The sequence below is a fragment of the Colobus angolensis genome, unplaced genomic scaffold (assembly GCF_000951035.1).
Source record: "Colobus angolensis palliatus isolate OR3802 unplaced genomic scaffold, Cang.pa_1.0 Scaffold275, whole genome shotgun sequence".
Classification (NCBI taxonomy): Eukaryota; Metazoa; Chordata; class Mammalia; order Primates; family Cercopithecidae; genus Colobus; species Colobus angolensis.
In genome coordinates this window covers 3,889,921-3,909,160 of record NW_012115988.1, presented here as the reverse complement: position 1 = coordinate 3,909,160, position 19,240 = coordinate 3,889,921, and the positions used below count along the sequence as shown (strand labels likewise).

Here is a 19,240-nt window from a genome sequence, read left to right as displayed (position 1 = left end):
GAGGTCAGGAGTTCGAGACCAGCTTGGCCAACATGGTGAACCCTGTCTCTACTAAAAACACAACAACAAAAATAGCCAAATGTGGTGGCGGGTGCCTGTAATCCCAGCTACTTGGGAAGCTAAAGCAGGAGAATCCTTGAACCTGGGAGGTGGAGGCTACAGTGAACCAAGATCACTCCACTGCACTCCAGCCTAGGCAATAGAGCACAACTCTGTCTAGGAAAAAAAAAAAAAAACCAATATAGATGAATCTGAAAAAGGATACTTTCCAAAAAACAGGGTATTAAAGCATAATTTTTAGTTACAAAAATCAATGTGATATGTTTATGAGTGACATTAGTAAGATAGCAGAGGAAGACTTTCCAGGACTCCAGCTTGCAGACACATTAACTTGAACCACTATCCAAATTATCTTCACAAAAGTTAAACCAGGTGAGACATTATAGCACCTGAATATAGCACAGAAATAAAAAGAGACACACTAAAGAGAGTAGGAAGGACAGTGTCACATTACCTGCGTCCCCCAATACAAGCCAGCTAGCAAGGAGACAGATGCTCGCTGAGCAGAGAAAAGAGAAGGAATTGAGCTCTGGACTTTGCCTCAGTCCCCAACACTAGGCCTGACCCATTAAAATCGTGTTGGGCAGGTTGCCCCTGCCCGACTCCATGCCAGTACTTCCAGACTACACCACTACCAGGCTGGTCCCAGTGACCCCAGGTCTCAGACGAGCCCTCGGCTTCAGGCTAATCCCAACTCAGGCTCCAGGCCCAACCCAGCCCCAGGCAACCCTGCATAGCCCAAGATGTTAGGCTAGCCCTAGTGCCAGGTTAGCACAGAGACTTCCAGCAGCAGGTCAGCCACTGAAGCCTCATGCTCCAGAGCAGCCCACGTGGCCCCAAACACCAGATCTGCCCCAGCATCAGGTTGGCACCTGTGGCCTCAGACACCAGGTCAACACCCACGGACACAGGCTCCAAGCCTGCCCTACGGGTCCCCACACTCCAACAGACACAAAGTCCAGGCTCTTCGGGCAGGCCCAGGGTCCAGATCCATCCCAGCAGAACCCAGCCTCCTCTGGCAAACCCAGGGTCCAGGCTCATTGCAGAATCCAGTGCCAGGCCAGCTCCCAGGACCAGATGACTCACAGCTGTCTCAGTGGCCCAGTCTCCAGGCAAGCCCTTGAAGACCCAGACTCCAGGCCAGCACTCACTCACCCAGCCTTCAGACAGACCCTCATGGCTCTAGGCACAAAGCAAGCATCCACAGACCCCAGCCTTCAGTGGACGCAGAGCCCAGGCTTACTTCAGCAGACCAAGGCTCCAGGACCACCCTCACAAACCCAAGCTCCAGGCTAACCCTGGTAAACCCAGGACCCAGGCCTGACTCACAAGCTCCAAGCCCACCCCCATGGTCCCAGGAGACAGTGAAAGCCAGGCACTGTGGACTCAGGTTCCAGGCCCATTCCCATGGTACCAGGTGCCAGGCCCATTCCAGCAACTGGTTGGCTCCTGCAGATTCAAGCTCAAGGCCAGTCCCAGTGCCAGGTCAGCTCCCAAGGGACCAGGCTTCAGACCAGCTCCTGTGGACTAGGCCCCTAATAGGTCCATTCCACAGGGGGCCACCTTGGCACTGTGAACCCTGGATCTAAGTCTGCTCCAGCAAACTCATGACCCACATTTGCCCCAATAAATACAGTCTCCAGACCAAACCTCATGGACCCAAGCACCAGACTTGTGCACCTGCTAACCTAGGTACCACAACAGCCTGCCTGAAGACACCAGCAGTAAGCCTGCCCACAGACCACCCCAGAAAGCTTGCCTAGAATCTCTGGTCAGACTAATTGGTGAAGAACTTTCCCAGCCAAAGCCAGTCTGCAAAGAGTGGAGTAGTTCCTACTTCTACAAATGTGCAGGCACCAATACAAGGCAACAAGAATCACAATCAGGGAAACATAATACCACCAAAGGAACAAACATTAAAGAAATTGAGGTTTATGAGCTGCCTGACAAATAATTCAAAATAACCATCTTTTAAAAACTCCATGAACTACAAGAGACTACAACTAGACAAGTACACAAAATCAGGAAAACAATAAACAAACAAAATGGGAAGTTCAACAAAGACACAGAAACCACAAAAATGAACCAAACTGAAATTCTGGAGCTAAAGAACACAACGACTGAACTAAAAAAATTCCAAAGAGAGCTTCAACAATAGATTCAATCATGCAAAAGAATCAGTGCGTTTGGAAAGGGGTTATTTGAAATGATCCAGTCAGAGGAACAAAAAGAAAAAAGAAAAAGAGTAAGGAAAGCCTTTGAGAATTACGAGATGCCATTAAGCAATCCAATTTACATATTATGTGTGTCCCAGAAGGAGCAGAGAGAGAAGAAAGTTTATTTTAAAAAATAATAACAGGCCGGGTGCGGTGGCTCACGCCTGTAATCCTAGCACTTTGGGAGGCCGAGGTGGGCGGATCACAGGGTCAGGAGATTGAGACCACAGTGAAACCCCGTCTCTACTAAAAATACAAAAAATTCTGGCCGGGCGCGGTGGCTCAAGCCTGTAATCCCAGCACTTTGGGAGGCCGAGACGGGTGGATCATGAGGTCAGGAGATCGAGACCATCCTGGCTAACACGGTGAAACCCCGTCTCTACTAAAAAATACAAAAAACTAGTCGGGCGAGGTGGCGGGCGCCTGTAGTCCCAGCTACTCTGGAGGCTGAAGCAGGAGAATGGCGTAAACCTGGGAGGCGGAGCTTGCAGTGAGCTGAGATCTGGCCACTGCACTCCAGCCCGTAGTCCCAGCTACTCAAGAGAATGGTGTGAACCCGGAAAGAGGGGCTTGCAGTGAGCCGAGATCGCACCACTGCACTCCAGCCTGGGCTACAGACCGAGACTCCATCTTAAAAATAAATTAATAAATTAATAATAATAATAATAACAACAAAAATTCCCCAAATCTGTGGAAAGATAAAAAATATCCAGGTATAGGAAGCTCAAAGACCTCCAATCAGATTCAATGTAAACAAGACTACCCCAAGATACATTACAACCAAGTTGTAAAAAATCAAAAACAGAGAGGATCTTGAAAGCAGCAAGAGAAAAGAAGCACATCACATACAAAGGAATCCCAAGATGGCTATGAACAGATTTCTCAGTAGAAATCTTATAAGCCAGGAGAGACAGGGATGATCTATTCAAAGTGCTGAAAGAAAATAGGCCGGGCGCAGTGGCTCACACTTGTAATCCTAGCACATGGGGAGGCCAAGGCAGGCGGATCACCCAAGGTCAGGAGTTCGAGACCAGCCTGGCCAACACAGTGAAATGCCATCTCTACTAAAAATGCAAAAATTAGCCAGGCGTGGTGGCGGGCACCTGTAATCCCAGCTACTCAGGAGGCTGAGGCAGAAGAATGGCTTGAAACTGTGAGGCAGAGGTTGCAGTGAGCAGAGATCAGGCCACTGCACTCCAGGTTGGGTGACACAGCGAGACTCCATCTCAAAAAAAAAGAAAGAAAAAAACCAACAAATCAATATTGAAACAACAGACTTTAACTACACTCTAGACCAAACAAACCGAACAGACAAATACAGAACATTGCATCCAATAGTGGCAGAATACACGTTCTTCTTAAATGCACATGAAACTTTTTTCAGGATAGATCATATGTTAGACCAGAAAATAAGGCTTAACAAACTTAAGAAGACTGAGATCATATCAAATATCTTTTCCAACCACAATGGTATTAAACTAGAAATCAATAAAGGATGGATTTTGAAAAATTCACCAAAAAAATTCTCAAAAAAAAAAAAAAACATGCTTATGAGCAACCAATGGATCAAAAAACAAATTAAAAGATAAATTTTAAAATATCTTGAGATATGACACAATATACTGAAAGTTATGGGATGCAGCAAAAGCAGTTCTAAGAAGAAAGTTTATAGCAATAAATGTCTACATCAAAAAAGGTTTCAAATAAATAACCTAACATTAAACTTCAAGAACTAGCAAAAGAACAAACAAAGCCCAAAGTTAGTAGAAGGAAGAAAATAATAAAGATCAGGGCAGAAATAAATTAAATATAGACTAGGAAACAATAAAGATTAATAAAACCAAGAGTTGTGTTTTGGGTTTTTTTTTTTTTTTGAGACAAGGTCTTGCTCTGTTGCCCAGGCTCCAGTACAATGGTGCAATCTCGGCTCACTGCAACTTCTACCTCCCAGGCTCAAGCAGGTCTCCCGTCTCAGCCTCCCGAGTAGCTGGGACTACAGGCCTGTCACCATGCCTTGCTATAAGAGTTGGTGTTTTGAAAAGATAAATAAAATCAATAAAACTTTAGCTAGACTAAGAAAAAAAAGAAGTCTCAAATAAAGCCAGAAATGAAAAAGAAAACATTATAATTATTATAAAAATATAAAGAATTATAAGAAACTACCATGAACAATTATATGACAACAAATCAGATAACTTAGAAGAAATTGATACATTTCTAGACATATACAACTTACCAAAATTGAATCATAAAGAAATAAAATCTTAACAGATCAATAGTGAGTACACAGATTAAATCAGTAATAAAAAGTCTCCTAACAAAGAAAAGTCCAGGACTTGATGGTTTTACTGTTGAATTCTACCAAACATTTAAAGAAAAACTAATACCAATCCTTCTAAAATTCTCCCCAAAAAATCAAAGATGGAAAAATATTTCTAAACTCATTTTATTAGGCCAATATTACCCTTCCGTCAATGCCAAAGACACTACAGGAAAAGAAAATTACAGGTCAGTATTCCTGATCAACACAGATGCAAAATCCTCAACAAAATACTAGCCAATCGAATTCAGTAGCACACTAGAATAATTATTCCCCATGATCAAGTGAGATTTATCTGTGGGGTGCAGAGATGGTTCAACATGTGCAAATCAATAAATGATATACCACATTAACAGAATGAAAGGCAAAAACCATATCATTTTGATAGATGCAGAAAAGGCACTTGGTAAAATTCAACAACACATCATGTTAAAAACTCAAAAAAAATTGTTATAGAAGGAATGTACCTCAACACAATAGAGGCCATATACGACAAGCCCACAACTAACATCATAATCAACAGTGAAAAGTTGAAAGCTTTTCCTCTAAGATCAGGAACAAGACAAGGATGCGCACTCTCACCACTACTATTCATCAACACAGCCACTGGAAGTCCTGGCCAGAGTCATTAGGCAAGAGAGAAATAAAAGGCACCCAAACCTGAAGGGAAGTAAAATTGTCCCTGTTTGCAGACAGCATGATCCTTTAGATAGAAAAGTAGATAAAGGACCCTAAAGACTCCACCAAGAGTGCTAGAAAAAATGCATACAGTAAAGTCAGAGGATACAAAGTTAACATACAAAAATCAGTAGCATTTCTATACACTAACAACGAACTATCCAAAGAAATCAGAAAAACAATCCCATTTCCCATTTACAAGAGCTACAAAAAAAAAGTTAGAAATAAATTTAACCAAGGAGGTGAAGCATCTATACACTGAAAGGTATAAAACATTGATGAAAGAAATGGAAGAAGATATAAGTTAATAAACAATTATATACTGCAATGACAGTGAAAATAATTCACTTTAGATTTGTATTTTTTGAGCTAGACATCTTAAGGCTTTTTAGTATTGTTTTCTCCTTTTCTCTTACCTTCTGTTCCCATTCTCTTACTTCTTCCAAACTCATACTCTTCAATTTTGTCCACTTAAGAAAACAAAATGAATAATAAAGTATAAAGAAATAAAAGTAAGAAACTACCTGAAGTCTTGCTAGTTGTGCAGTACGGGCAACTATCTTATTGTATGGTTCAACAATTTTTGCTTTTATCCTAAAGAAAAAGAAAAGAGAGGAGTGAGAATAAAATCATTTTCAAAATATCAATGGATAAAAATATTCCCATTCCATTTATTTATAAAATTAAGAACAGTACCTATCAACAGCTCCCTGTAAAGCCCCAATTCTCGTCTGCATCATCTGAAGAACACCTAGGAAAACATAAGCTTACATTGGCTTTACAAATTTACAGGGCATCCAACTGGGTAAAAAGTTAAATTAAAAGAAAATACATGCATATATAATTTTAACTTTTTCTGTCACCATCCTAATCCAAGCAACCAATATCTTTTACCCACACTGCTGTAAAAGCCTGTAACTGGTCTCCCCCTCCAATCTTTGCCTCACAAAAGAAGCCTGACAGGGAATGGAAACTGACTGCTTAATGGATATGGGGTTTCCATTTGAGGTGATGGAAAAGTTCTGGACCTAGATAGTGAGGATGGTCACACAACACTGTAAATGTACTTAATGCCACTGAATTGTATGCTTTAAAATGCTAAAAACAATAAATTTTATGTTACGTACATTTTAATACATTACCAAAAAAGTATGACTGATCCTCCACGATATCCCCTTTGCCCCATCACTCCTATATTAAAACTATAGTCCACAGCTTAATCTACAACTCTCTAGGCTTAAAACATGAGGAAATTTTCACAAAATTGGAAAAATATTTTCAGGAAGATCAAGCTTAAATTTTATTATTTAGGCTTTCAATTAGTACAGATATTTAATTATTTTGAAGGCCATTCTTTAAAATTCAGTTTCTATATCCAACTGGCATAGTTGTTTTGAAAGCATAGTAATAGCTAAATTTAAGTATAGACATGTCGTCATATTTTAAATGAAGTAATGTTAGAACAAATAAACATCCCTATCAGCATACAAGTATAACAACACAGTTCAGTCCAACAGAATCCTCTCTGAACCAAAGATTTCCACTTTTGCGCTGGTTTTGTGGTGTATTCACCATAAACCGCCAAGAATAAACTGCCATTACTTATAACCATTTTCTTACATCATATTCTCTCCACAACCCAGTCTCAAAGGGTTTCCACCCATACTCCACCAAAACAGATCTTATCAAGGTCACCAGAAATCTACAAGTTGCCAAACTCTATTGTTGGTTCTGTCTTAATCTTGTTCAAGCTCTCAGAAATTCACAGCAGTTGACTACTCCCTTTCTAAAACATTTTTTTGTCTAGGCTTTCAAATCAACACACTTCCTGGGTCTCCTATTATCTCATTAGTTGTTCCCACTTCTCCTCTGGCAGACCTGTACATGTGCTGGAGTACCCCAAGATGTGATCCTCAGTCATCTGCTTTTCTCCATCTACAATCTTTCAGGAATTTCATTCAACTCCAAAGTTTTAAACAGTATCTGTTCAATAAAATACTGATTTTATACACACACACATATACAGACGTATAAACATATATCTATGTAAAAAGATTTTCTTTATATATCTGCCTATGTTCTCATTCCCTATCTCTCTGTCCTCTTTCTCTCTCTTCCCCGGTACTGTTACATCAAATTTAAGATACCCAAGATGGTTTATGCCCTACCTTGCAACCCATCAAAAATCACACTTCTCTCCAGGCTATGACATCTGCATTACTCATACCATCATCTATCTATCCAATTTTTGAGACCAAAATCCTAGGAATAACTCATGGTGACTTTTTTCCATCAGCTCTTTCATCTGCCATCAACAAATCCTATCAGCTTTGCCTACATTTTACTCCATCTGCCACCCCTCTAATCCAAGGTACTGTGTACTTCAACTATTCTAATATCAGGGACACTAGTTTGGAACGTACCACCATTGCCTTTTTCTATAGAGCTATCAAACTATTCAGAGTATTAATCTCATCATACAATAACCTGATTAAACTCTTCCAATGGTTTACCACTGCATTTAGAATTAAATCCAAATTCCTTCCCAAGAATCTCATCTACGATTCTCTCCCTCCTTCACTATTCTGGGCTACTTTCTGCCCCTCAAACATGCCAAGTTAATTCCTGCCTTTCCATTTATTGTTCAGTCTTCTCTCCAAATCTTCGCTTGATGGCTCCTCCTTATCATTAGATCTTGACTCAAATGTCATCTTCTCAAAAAGGCCTTCCCTCACCTTCATCCATCCCCATCACCTGTTTTATTTCTCTACAGAATTTACAAATAAAATTTTTCTTTCTGTTTTCTGAGATACAGTCTAACTCTATTGCCCATGCTGGGGTGCAGTGGCATGATCTCAGCTCACTGCAACCTCTGCCTCCCAGGTTCAGGCAATTCTCATGCCTCAGCATACAAGTAGCTGGAATTACAGGCATGATTCACCATGCCCAGCCCCGTTTTCTATCTGTACTTTTTTTTTTAAATCTACCTCCAGGACCAGAACATAGTTCCAAAAGGACAGTGACATTGTCTATCGTTCACATGTGCCTAGTACTTAACAAGTTCTTAATTACTATTTGATAGCCTGAATGAAAAAATAAATGAATGAGGCTACTTTTTTTTTTTGAGACAGTGTCGCTCTGTCACCCAGGTTGGAGTGCAGTGGCACAATCTCAGCTCACTGCAAGCTCCGCCTCCCAGGTTCACGCCATTCTCCTGCCTCAGCCTCCCAAGTAGCTGGGACTATAGGCGCCCACCACCACGCCCAGCTAATTATTTGTGTTTTTAGTAGAGACGGGGTTTCACCATGTTAGCCAGGATGGGAGGCTACCTCTTTTTAACAAAAATAAGCTTAATAAATATTTCTCAAAATTCCATGCAAACAAAAACTCTATTGCTATAGCTTTCTGAAACCTAGCAAATTCTCAAAGTAATATTTGGAAGAATATTTTTAAAAAGAACATTTTTAAATAAAATAGGCTTAAACATACCTCCAAACTACTTACATGGTAAAAAATTTTACATATTTAGGAGAATAAAGCAGATGAAGTAGATGCTAATATTCTATTTTTCTAATATGTATATACACATTTATTTTTCAGCATCTCAAAATAACATTCTAGTAAATACTTAGAAAGACACATCATGCTAAAATGAATACTAAGCAATTTACATGGTAAAAAATTTTACATATTTAGGAGAATAAAGCAGATGAAGTAGATGCTAATATTCAATTTTTCTAATATGTATATACACATTTATTTTTCAGCATCTCAAAATAACATTCTAGTAAATACTTAGAAAGACACATCATGCTAAAATGAATACTAAGCAATTCACACTTAAAGTTTTTTATTTTATTTATTTTCTGAGACAGGGTCTAGGGTCTTGCTCTGTCACCCAGGCTGGAGGGCAGGGACACGATCACAGCTCACTGCAGCCTCAACCTCCTTGGCTCAAGCAATCCTCCTACATCAGCCTCCCAAGTAGCTGGGACTAGAAACATGCACCACCGTGCCAAGCTAATGTTTTATTTTTTATAGAGATAGAGTCTCATTATGTTGCCCAGGCTGCTCTTGAATTCCGGGATCAAGTGAACCTCCCACCCTGGCCTCCCAGAGTGCTGGGATTACAGGCGTAAGCCACTGCACCCTGGCCTACACTTCAATCTTTTATGTTCAAATAATCTAGTGAATATTCTGAGATAATCATAGGAATAAAGTAGCCAGCCTTTGTACTCTACACACTTGTACAAGAGATAATCATTCTAATTCAGTCTAGCAGTGTATTTCAAATATTTTAATCTTTGAAGATCATTCTGGGAAAAACAAGCACATTATAGAACTAGAACATATATTTAAAAACCACAGTGATAAATATTTCTGTTGTGGTGATTCATCTAGACCTATACACACTCAATGTACTACCATGCCATCCTTATAAATAAAAAACTAGCATGTTTTAAAAATTGCCATTAAAGTATTACTTGCTCTCAGAAATATATAAAAATATTATGAGATTTAAAAACATAATTAAAACTAGTGAGCTTCTGCACAACCAAAGAAACTATCAATAGAATAAACAGACGACCTACAGAACAGGTGAAAATGTTTGCAAACTATGCATCTGACAAAGGTCAAATATCCAGAATTTATAAGAAACTTAATTCAACAAGCAAAAACACAACTCCATTAAAAAGTGGGCAAAAGACAAAAAGAGACATTTCTCAAAATGTATGCACATGCAGGCAACACACACATGAAAAAAAATGCTCAACATCACCAATCCTCAGAGAAATGCAAAACCACAATGAGATACCATCTCACACCATTCAGAATGACTATTATTAAAAAGTCAAAAAACAACAGATGATGGTGAGGCTGTTGAGAAAAAGGAATGCTTATATGCTCTTGGTGGGAAGGTACAGCCACCACGGAAAGAAGTTTGACAATTTCTCAAATAACTCAGAACTACTATTCGATCCAGCAATCCTGTTACTGGATATATATTCAAAAGAAAATAAATTGTTCCACCATAAAGACACATGCACTCGTAGGTTCATCACAGCACTATTCACAATAACAAAGACATAGAATCAACCTAGGTGCCCATCCACAGTGAATTAGATTTTAAAAACATGGTACATATATACCATGGATACTACACAGCCATAAAAAAAGAATGAAGCCATGTCCTATACAGTTATATGGATAGAACTGAAAGTCATTATCCTAAGCAAATTAAGGCAGGAAGAGAAAAATCAAATACCACACAGTCTCACTTATTAGTGGGAGCTAAATATTGGGTACTCATAGACCTGAAGATGACAATAGACAATAGGGACTACTAGAGGAGGGAGTACCTAACTGTTGGGTACTATGCACACTACCTGGGTGACAGGATCATTTGTACCCCAAACCTCAGCATTATGCAATATTCTCAGGTACAAACCTACACATATACACTCTGGATCTAAAATAAAAGTTGAAATGACTAAAAATAATAATAATTAATTTCCAGTACTAAGTCAATCAGTACTTAGAGATTCTTAATTTTCCTAAGAACCTAGTCAGATATGTACCCCAGATTTCAAACAACAAACAACTATTTCCAAAAATATTAAGTTCTTCATCAGGGTATCTTAGAAATACTATACATGATGAGAATAAGTTAATATCTTTGGGCACATAAGAAATACTGGGGGAAGCATTATAGAATATTGCATCACAGAAAACAATATCCTCTCTCAAGAATTTGATCAACATAGGGAAAAACCACTTATCTTTCTTTTGATGTACAATGATTAAAAATAGTAATCACAAGTAATAATGTAAAACACCATAGTAACATTTCATATTTATGAGATGTAGTTTAACTTAATCAAGAGGGAAGGAAAAATTCATAGAAGATTTAGTCAAACAAAAATAAGCAGATTTGTAAAAATAAAAATCCAATTATTATTCAACTATACTTTCATTAAAAAGAGTTGCAGAAAAGGCTCCAAAAAAGGCAAAAATAAGAAAAAAATTCAAGCCTCCTTCCAGTACTACCCACTCTGGTATTGTTGATGTTTTTATTGTTTTAATTAACTAACACTTACAGGTGCATTAAATATGTACAGGCATTGTTCTAAGTATCTTGCTAATTCATTTAATCCTCAGAATAATGCTATGTTAGTACATATTATACTCTTTTACAAATAGGAAAACTGAGGCAGACAAGGGTTAACTAACTTGCCCAAAGTCAAACACCTAGTAAGCAGTAAAACAAGGATCTGAACCCAGATCATTTAGCTCAGGGGCCAGCAAAGTTTTACTAAAGTTTTACTGAAACATAGCCACACACATTTGTTTTCATATTATCTGGCTACTTTCACTCTACAATGGCAGAGTTTAGTAGTTGCAACAGAGACTATGTGGCTGGCAAAGTCTAAAATACTTCCCATCCAAAGTAGCTTGCCAATCCCTAGTCTAGTTCTACATAATCTCTAGCAGTTAATAGAAATATACCTTCCAACGACTCAATCCCAGTTGCTTGTGCCAGTAAATCTTCATGTCTTGCAACAACCTGAAAATCAAAAACAAATGATTAGCTTTTGCTCTGTTAGATATTTTTCCTTGTAACCACAATGTAGAATGGAAGGTCTCGCTTAGAGTAGAAATGAGGCAAATACAAATACCAAAGAAAAAAACACAGGTTTTTAAGGTGTGTCTGAGATGAGTTATAAGCAGGAACACACATACATTTACAGTTCAACACAGAGCAAGAGGAGTTATAGCCTTTTCTTAGCACTGTCTTAGTCTGTTTGGACTACAAACACAAAATACCTTAGACTGGGTAATTTACAAACAGAAGAAATTTTTATTGCTCACAGTTCTAGGGGTTGGGAAGTCCAACAACAAGGCACTGGCAAATTCAGCATCTGGTGAGAACTCATTCCTCATAGATGGTACCTTGTATCTATCTTCACATGGTGGAAGGGGCAAACAAGCTTCCTCGGGCCTCTCTTAGAAGGGCACTAATCAACTCTCAGAGCCCCCAGCTCTTAATACTATCAGATTGGAGATTAAGTTTCAACATATGAATGTTAGGGGAACACAAACATTCAAGTAAGGCCCTTGCTATCTTAATGAGATGCACAAGTGGAGTTGTGCCAAAAAATGTAAAAAACCAGCTCATTGTAGTCACACCATTACTATGTTTTTCCTTTAAAGAATATTTTCAAACATCAGGTTCTCTTTGTTCTTGAATTTGATTCAGCACCACCAAGGCCACATCCTACTCTGGAAAGATACAGCACTCAGTGCTCACCTATACCTGAACATCTCTCTGCTTCCAGTTTTCCAGTGTCACACACCCACAGCAAATCCTTTTCCCTATAGATGTTTGATATTTTTATGAAAATTAGGGCACTGCAGATGGCCAGAACAAAAAAACCAAGAAGGTTACAAGTTAAAGGCCACATGCAAGAGATTCCCAGAAACATCAAGAAATCATGCAAATCTTTAGAATAATGCAGGAATCCTTATTATTGTGTGCCTTTTATTCCAATGAATACGAAGTTTCATGTCTAGTTTGCTGACTGAAGTTCTTAATCACCAAAGATTAATTCACTGGAACTCCTAAATCCTCCACTTTGTCCTGTTTCAGATATCACTGTCATTCTGTCAAGTATCTTTCTCTCATATCTACTCAAAGCATTACTCTTGGTCATCTCAGTCTGTTACTTGTAAGGTTCCCAGAAGATGTCCAAATTTTTCCCAGTCTACGGATACGGTCCTTAATATGTCCATCTTAACAAGACAAACTTTCTTAAAATTATCTATTCTCTTTTATCACTAGTAATACTTTGGTAAGGTTAAAAAGCCTAAAACTGTAGTTTCACAGACTCCCTTGCAACCAATTAAATGATTTTTCCAAGAGTTGTGGAAGACAAGAGAGAGGAAAGCTAGGCCAGGCACAGTGGCTCACGTCTGTAATCCCAGCACTTTGTGAGGCCGAGGTGGGTGACTCATTTGAGGTCAGGAGTCCGAGACCAGCCTGGCCAACATGGTGAAATCCTGTCTCTACTAAAAATACAAAAAAATTAGCCACGTGTGGTGGTGCACGCGTGTAGTCCCAGCTACTCATGAGGCTGAGGCACAAGAATCACTTGAACCCAGGAGACAGAGGTTGCAGTGAGCCGAGATTGCGCCACTGTACTCCAGCCTGGGTGACAGAGCAAGACTCTGCCTCAAAAAAAAAAAAAAAAGAGAGAAAGAGAGGAAAGCTTACTGTTTCAGCTAGTAATAAAGGTTCTGAGACCTGAGAATTTAGACACAGTTAAGAGAACCACATTGACCACTCTAGTATTTAGTCATCAGGTATCTAGAAGCAGAATTTTAGCACTGACATGGAAGGTTAAGAACAGGTACTTCCAGGCCTCTATATGGCATCTGTGGTAGTTCCTTCAACTCAGTCCACTAGCTATTCACCCAACAATTTTATAAGTATCCAAACTCTCTGTATGAAGTGTCTTTCTTAGAGAGATTTCTAGTTCCTGCACTAAACCCTAAGAGTAAATCTTTTACAGTTTTAGACATCTCACTGATATAGACTACTGGGACTCCCAGACTTCCTCTACTTCACATCCTAGGCTACTCTAACTTCTCTCTCTCTCTCTCTCTCTCTCTCTCTCTCTTTCTTTTTTGAGACGGAGTCTTGCTGTTGTTGCCCAGGCTTGAGTGCAATGGCACAATCTCGGCTCACTGCAAGCTCCACTTGCCAGGTTGAAGTGATTCTCCTGCCTCAGCCTCCCAAGTAGCTGGGATTACAGGCACCCGCCACCACGCCCAGTTAATTTTTGTATTTTTAGTAGAGATGGGGTAGTGCCTGTTGGCCAGGCTGGTCTGGAACTCCTGACCTCGTGATCCTCCCACCTTGGCCTCCCAAAGTGCTGGGGTTACAGGCATGAGCCACTGCGCCTGGCCTAAACGTGTTTTCTAAATATCTGTCAATAAAGATTGAAATCAAATTATATATAATCAGACTTTTAGAGTTAAAATGACCTTAGAAGTCATCCCAGTCCTATCTAAGCCACTCAAAGAAACTAAGACACAAAAAAGATCAAGTGGTTATGTCTCAGGTTATACCAAATCTACGTTTCCTGGTAAACGATTGATGTTTCATACATACGTTCATTCATTTAAATACGTATTAAATACCTACTCCATCAAAGGCAACACTAGAAATTATACCATAAAATCGCCCTATAAAAATTACACAATTTTAGGAGAGGAAGGAATCTTCAAAGTTATCTACTACAGTCTCCTCTTCCTCTTGCTTATTCCAACCCATCTGATAGATTAAAAAACAAACAAAAAAGCTAGACTCAAAGACATTAAGTGAGATTAAAGTCAGTTAACAGCATGGCTAAAAGTAGGACCCGTCTCCTAACTTCTCATATTGTATCCTACTCAGAATAACATTTATTAACTTTCTGTAATTTCAGCAAATGCTACATTTTGTGCTTATAAAGTATGAATTGCCAATGTAACATCCCAATTTTTCTTATTCATATTGTTTTACTTCCAAAATTCCATTTTCTATTATCTTTATCGAACACATCCTATTTTTTGCCCATTAAATTAGTTGCACAGCAGTTAAGGTGGTGAACAGGAAGTATGAATGAAAGGCTTTGGGGAGGTGGTATATTAGTTTTTTGACAAACAAAAAGTGGTTTACAGAAAATTTCAAAAATTTACTTTGAAAAATAAGTCACACTGGTAAGTATGCACTTCTTCATGTAAATATGCATTTGTATTTAATAAGATTACAAAAATGCTAAATTATCACTTTAGGCTGAAAAATCCATAGGGACCCTGAAAATCAGAATTACCTGTAAGTGTAGTTCTTTGTCCAACTGACTGATTCCTTGGGCAAGTTTTGCTAGTTGTTCAGCAATTACAGCTTGATGAATAGATTGAGAAGTATAAGTCTTTACATCAAAGTCTTCGTTTAAAAAGTCACTATAACACTCTGAATTGGGGAAAAAACAAGGAAAAGTCCTTAATTACCCTGTACTAAACCAGTTATTAAACAACAGAACAATTATAATCATAATTAACATATTTTGATCCCATACTCTGAACTACTCCACTACACTGCTTAATGCTTACTTTTATCATGACCCAAAAAGAAGTATAATATTGAGAAAGAGATTAAAAACATAACTACTGGCCAGGCACAGTGGCTCATGCCTGTAATCCCAGCACTTTGGGAGGCTAGGGCGGGTGGATCACCTGAGGTCAGGTGTTCAAGACTAGCCTGTCCAACATGGTGAAACCTCGTCTCTACAAAAATACAAAAATTAGCTGGGCATGATGGCGGGTGCCTGTAACCCCAGCTACTTGGCAGGCTGAAGCAGAAGAATAGCTTGAACTCGGGAGACAGAGGATGCAGTGAGCCAAGATCGTGCCATTGCACTCCAGCCTGGGTGACAGAGCAAGACTCCATCTCAAAAAAAACCAAAAAACAAAAAAAAAACTACCAGCTATAACTATTAGTGCAAGACAACAAGATCATTGCCAGTGAAAAGACAACAGGAAAATTGGCTATATATAAAAAATATTTATGGCCTCAGATATCTCTAGATCAATACACAAATACTGTTATAGCAAAGTGAATCTGGAATTTTAGTTACAATAGGAAATATAAATTTATAGGTGTTACTGAAATTTAGGATTTACGGGTGAAATAGGTTAACGGAAAGAAAAGCTGTTTAAAATAGGCCCCTAATAGACAGAAAACAGAAGTAATTCTAGATGTTAAAAAGATATCCCTCAATGCAGAAATCCACAAATCTATGGATGAAAGAAAAATTAAGAGAATTGAAAGTTAAAAATAGATACCCAGAAGGGAGCTCATGGTAACCATGTACCAAATCTCCTAATGATACAGTAGATACAATTAAAGCTGCCTTCAGAGAGATGATGAAACAAGCAAAATAGAGTACTTATAAGAAAACCTAAATTGTTTACATCTGCTATAATGTATGCTCCAAGAGGAAAAGAAGGTCTTTGTTTTGTTTGCTAACTCATCTTCAGTGTTTGAACAATACCAGACACATGGCAGGTTCCATGAATTAACAAATCTATACATCAGCTGATAGTATCATTCTGGTAACAACAACAAAAAGTAAAGTCTCACACTCTTGATTACTCTTAAAATGTAGTGGAATGAAAGAAGGAAACTGCTACTTTGGCTACTTTTAAGTCTGAGAACCACATTTCCTTCTAATGTGCCAAGTGCTTCTCAGAACTAAGAATCCTATCAGCCAGACAAATGAAAAAAGCCATTCCAAGCAAAGGGAAGGCTCAGTAGTGGCAAATGCCATGGCATATCTTGAGAAATAAGGGGAATACTGATTTCAAAGTGTCTAGATCGCAGCACGTGTATATTGGGCAGAAATGGTAAAGAATGACAGATGTGGTTCCAAAGGTTGGAGGGCAGTTTGAAAAGAGGTTTGTAAGACATTCAAAATGTTTAACCATATCTCGTTTAACCCAAGAAACTGCACTGTCAGCTTTATGTCCCAAAACAATAATCCTGGCAGCTGTATAGAGGATGATGGAAAAAGGATTAGTCACAGAGCAATGTACTGAAGTTGCCTCTTCTGGCTCTTGAGCACTGACTGTTACATTTTCAGGAATTCTGTGAGCCAGTTGACCTTTCACACAGATATCTTAAAATCTACAATGACGATGATGAGAGTATTTACACCGTGGCAATCAGCAAACACTACAAAATCAGGGCTTTTTCTATTTTCCTACAAAGCCAATTTACCAATACACCCAAGAAATACAACCACAGAGGCCAGTAAAGTACTATGTTAACAGCCTAAGTGACATAATGAAGGCCTGAATAAGACCTGAATAAGTGGCACTAAGAAAGTCAAAGTGACAAATTTGACAAATATTCACACTGCATAGGATGTAGGACTTACTGACAAGCTGAAAACAGGTGATTAGGTAAAACAAACAAGGATGATTCCCAAATTTCTTGATTAAGTAACTGATATAGGAAATTTAGTTTTACACTAAGTTAGACCACTAGACACTGAACAAACATGAACATAAACCTCTGCCTCCAAAGAATTCATAATTTACAAGGGGAACAAGCACACATTTACCTAACGACACAGTAAACACAGATACAGAGACTACCAGGGGAAAAGATTAGGAGAGAATAGAAAAAGTGATTCCATTTCATTTTTTCATATGTAAAACTTGTACTATTTGTTCATATGTAGGTTTTCATGTGTATTATAGAACTGGCACTACTTGTTTACTATCAAAATAGAAATGTCCATACAGGTTATGGAATGGCATATCATAATAAAATTAAGATAGAAATGTCCAGTAGGCAGTTATAATTCAGAAGACAGGTAAAGATCATACTGAAACCACAGAAAAGACCAGATGATTTAGGAAAAAGTTTTAGAATGCACAGAAAGGCAGGAAAATGAGGAAGATAGGAAAGTTGGGGGTGGAGAGAGAAAATGAAAGCAATCAAAGAGACTAAAGAGTGCTCAGGGAGAAAGAAAGAGAAACAAAAAAGAATGGCAAAAGCCAAAAGAAGGGATAAAGAAAGTAAGTAGTAGTAGTATCACAGAGCTTACAAAGATCAAACACAACAGGATGTGGCATCTGAGGGCTTACAGCCTTTAAAGAGATGAATTATATAATGCTTCTCTTTTATAGTTTCCTCATTTCCATAGGAGGCATATCGGAAGCACCTCACCAATTTTCATACTATGCATCTGTGCTCACCAAGCCTATCAATTCGATACTGTCATTAGCCAAATCCCTGATACAGTGAATCAAAGTTTCTGCTGGAAATGCTTACTTCCTCAGGAATGTTGGGGGTGGGAGGGGCAACAGAGACCGCTTAATTCAGAACAAACTGAACTGACAAGTATCCACAGGAACCTGGAAAAGAGCACCTAGAGAATTAAGAATTTTTTAAAAGCACAGCACCCATAAACCACATGAGAAAAGTACTTCAAGAAAGGAATTAAATGCTGTTACAAGTTAAAGGAAAGGACCAAAAAAGTGTCCATTTGTTGTATGTGCAAGAAAGTCATTGGAAACCTTGCAAAGTTATTTCAATGGCATAGATTGAGGGTGACTGAGTCCCTAGGAAACAGGAAGAAAAAATCCAGAGCAAAGTAGGAGGGACTATCCTTAGAAAGGAGCAGAGACTCGGCTGGGCATGGTGGCTCACTCCTGTAATCCCAGCACTTCGGGAGGCCAAGGCGGGCAGATCACGAGGTCAGGAGATCGAGACCATCCTGACTAATATGGTGGAACCCCGTCTCTACTAAAAAATACAAAAAATTAGCTGGGCATGGTGGCAGGCGCCTGTAACACAGCGATTCGGGAGGCTGAGGCAGGAGAATGGCGCGAACCCAGGAGGCGGAGCTTACAGTGAGCCGAGATCGCTCCACGGCGCTCTAGCCTGGGCTCTAGACTGGGCGACAAAGCCAGACTCCGTCTCAAAAAAAAAAAAAAAAGGAAGAAAGAAAGGAGCAGAGACTCCACTTCTGTTGCAATTGAAAAGGCAAGGGGAAAAAGGTGCAACGGATGGTTATAGGTTGAAGTTAAATTTATAGCTTTGATGGGCAAGAAATAGAGAAAGTTCACATCTGATGGCTCCTTTTTTTCTCCCCAGGGAAGCTGAAAGTCATTTGTTAAGCTTGAAGGAAAAGGTTTGAAAAGGATAAAGAAGATTTAAATAATCACTGTGGAGAACGGCAGAGAACCAAGGAGGAAAATACAGAAGGCAGAACTGAAGACTATTTACCCTCCAAGAACTGATTACAATTCCTGAAATACATCCTACTGAAACATATATCCAGTGTTTGGAATGTATTGTCCCTTCCACTGTTCACCTGGGGAAGTCCTATCTACAGTTTAAAACGTCTCCACC

The 19,240-nt window shown here is 38.9% G+C and overlaps 1 protein-coding gene across 2 annotated transcripts in view; it reads right to left on the bottom strand.

Moving 5' to 3' along the window:
- Positions 1-19,240, bottom strand: part of COG5 (component of oligomeric golgi complex 5) — a 380,460-nt gene that overhangs the window by 358,961 nt on the left and 2,259 nt on the right. For both annotated transcript variants that reach the window (XM_011948213.1, XM_011948214.1), the window contains exons 2-5: positions 15,150-15,289; positions 11,782-11,839; positions 5,971-6,025; positions 5,799-5,868 (exon numbers count right to left, since the gene is read on the bottom strand). In XM_011948213.1, coding sequence (XP_011803603.1) covers positions 5,799-5,868; positions 5,971-6,025; positions 11,782-11,839; positions 15,150-15,289 — 323 coding nt within the window. The remainder of the gene's footprint in view (positions 1-5,798; positions 5,869-5,970; positions 6,026-11,781; positions 11,840-15,149; positions 15,290-19,240) is intronic.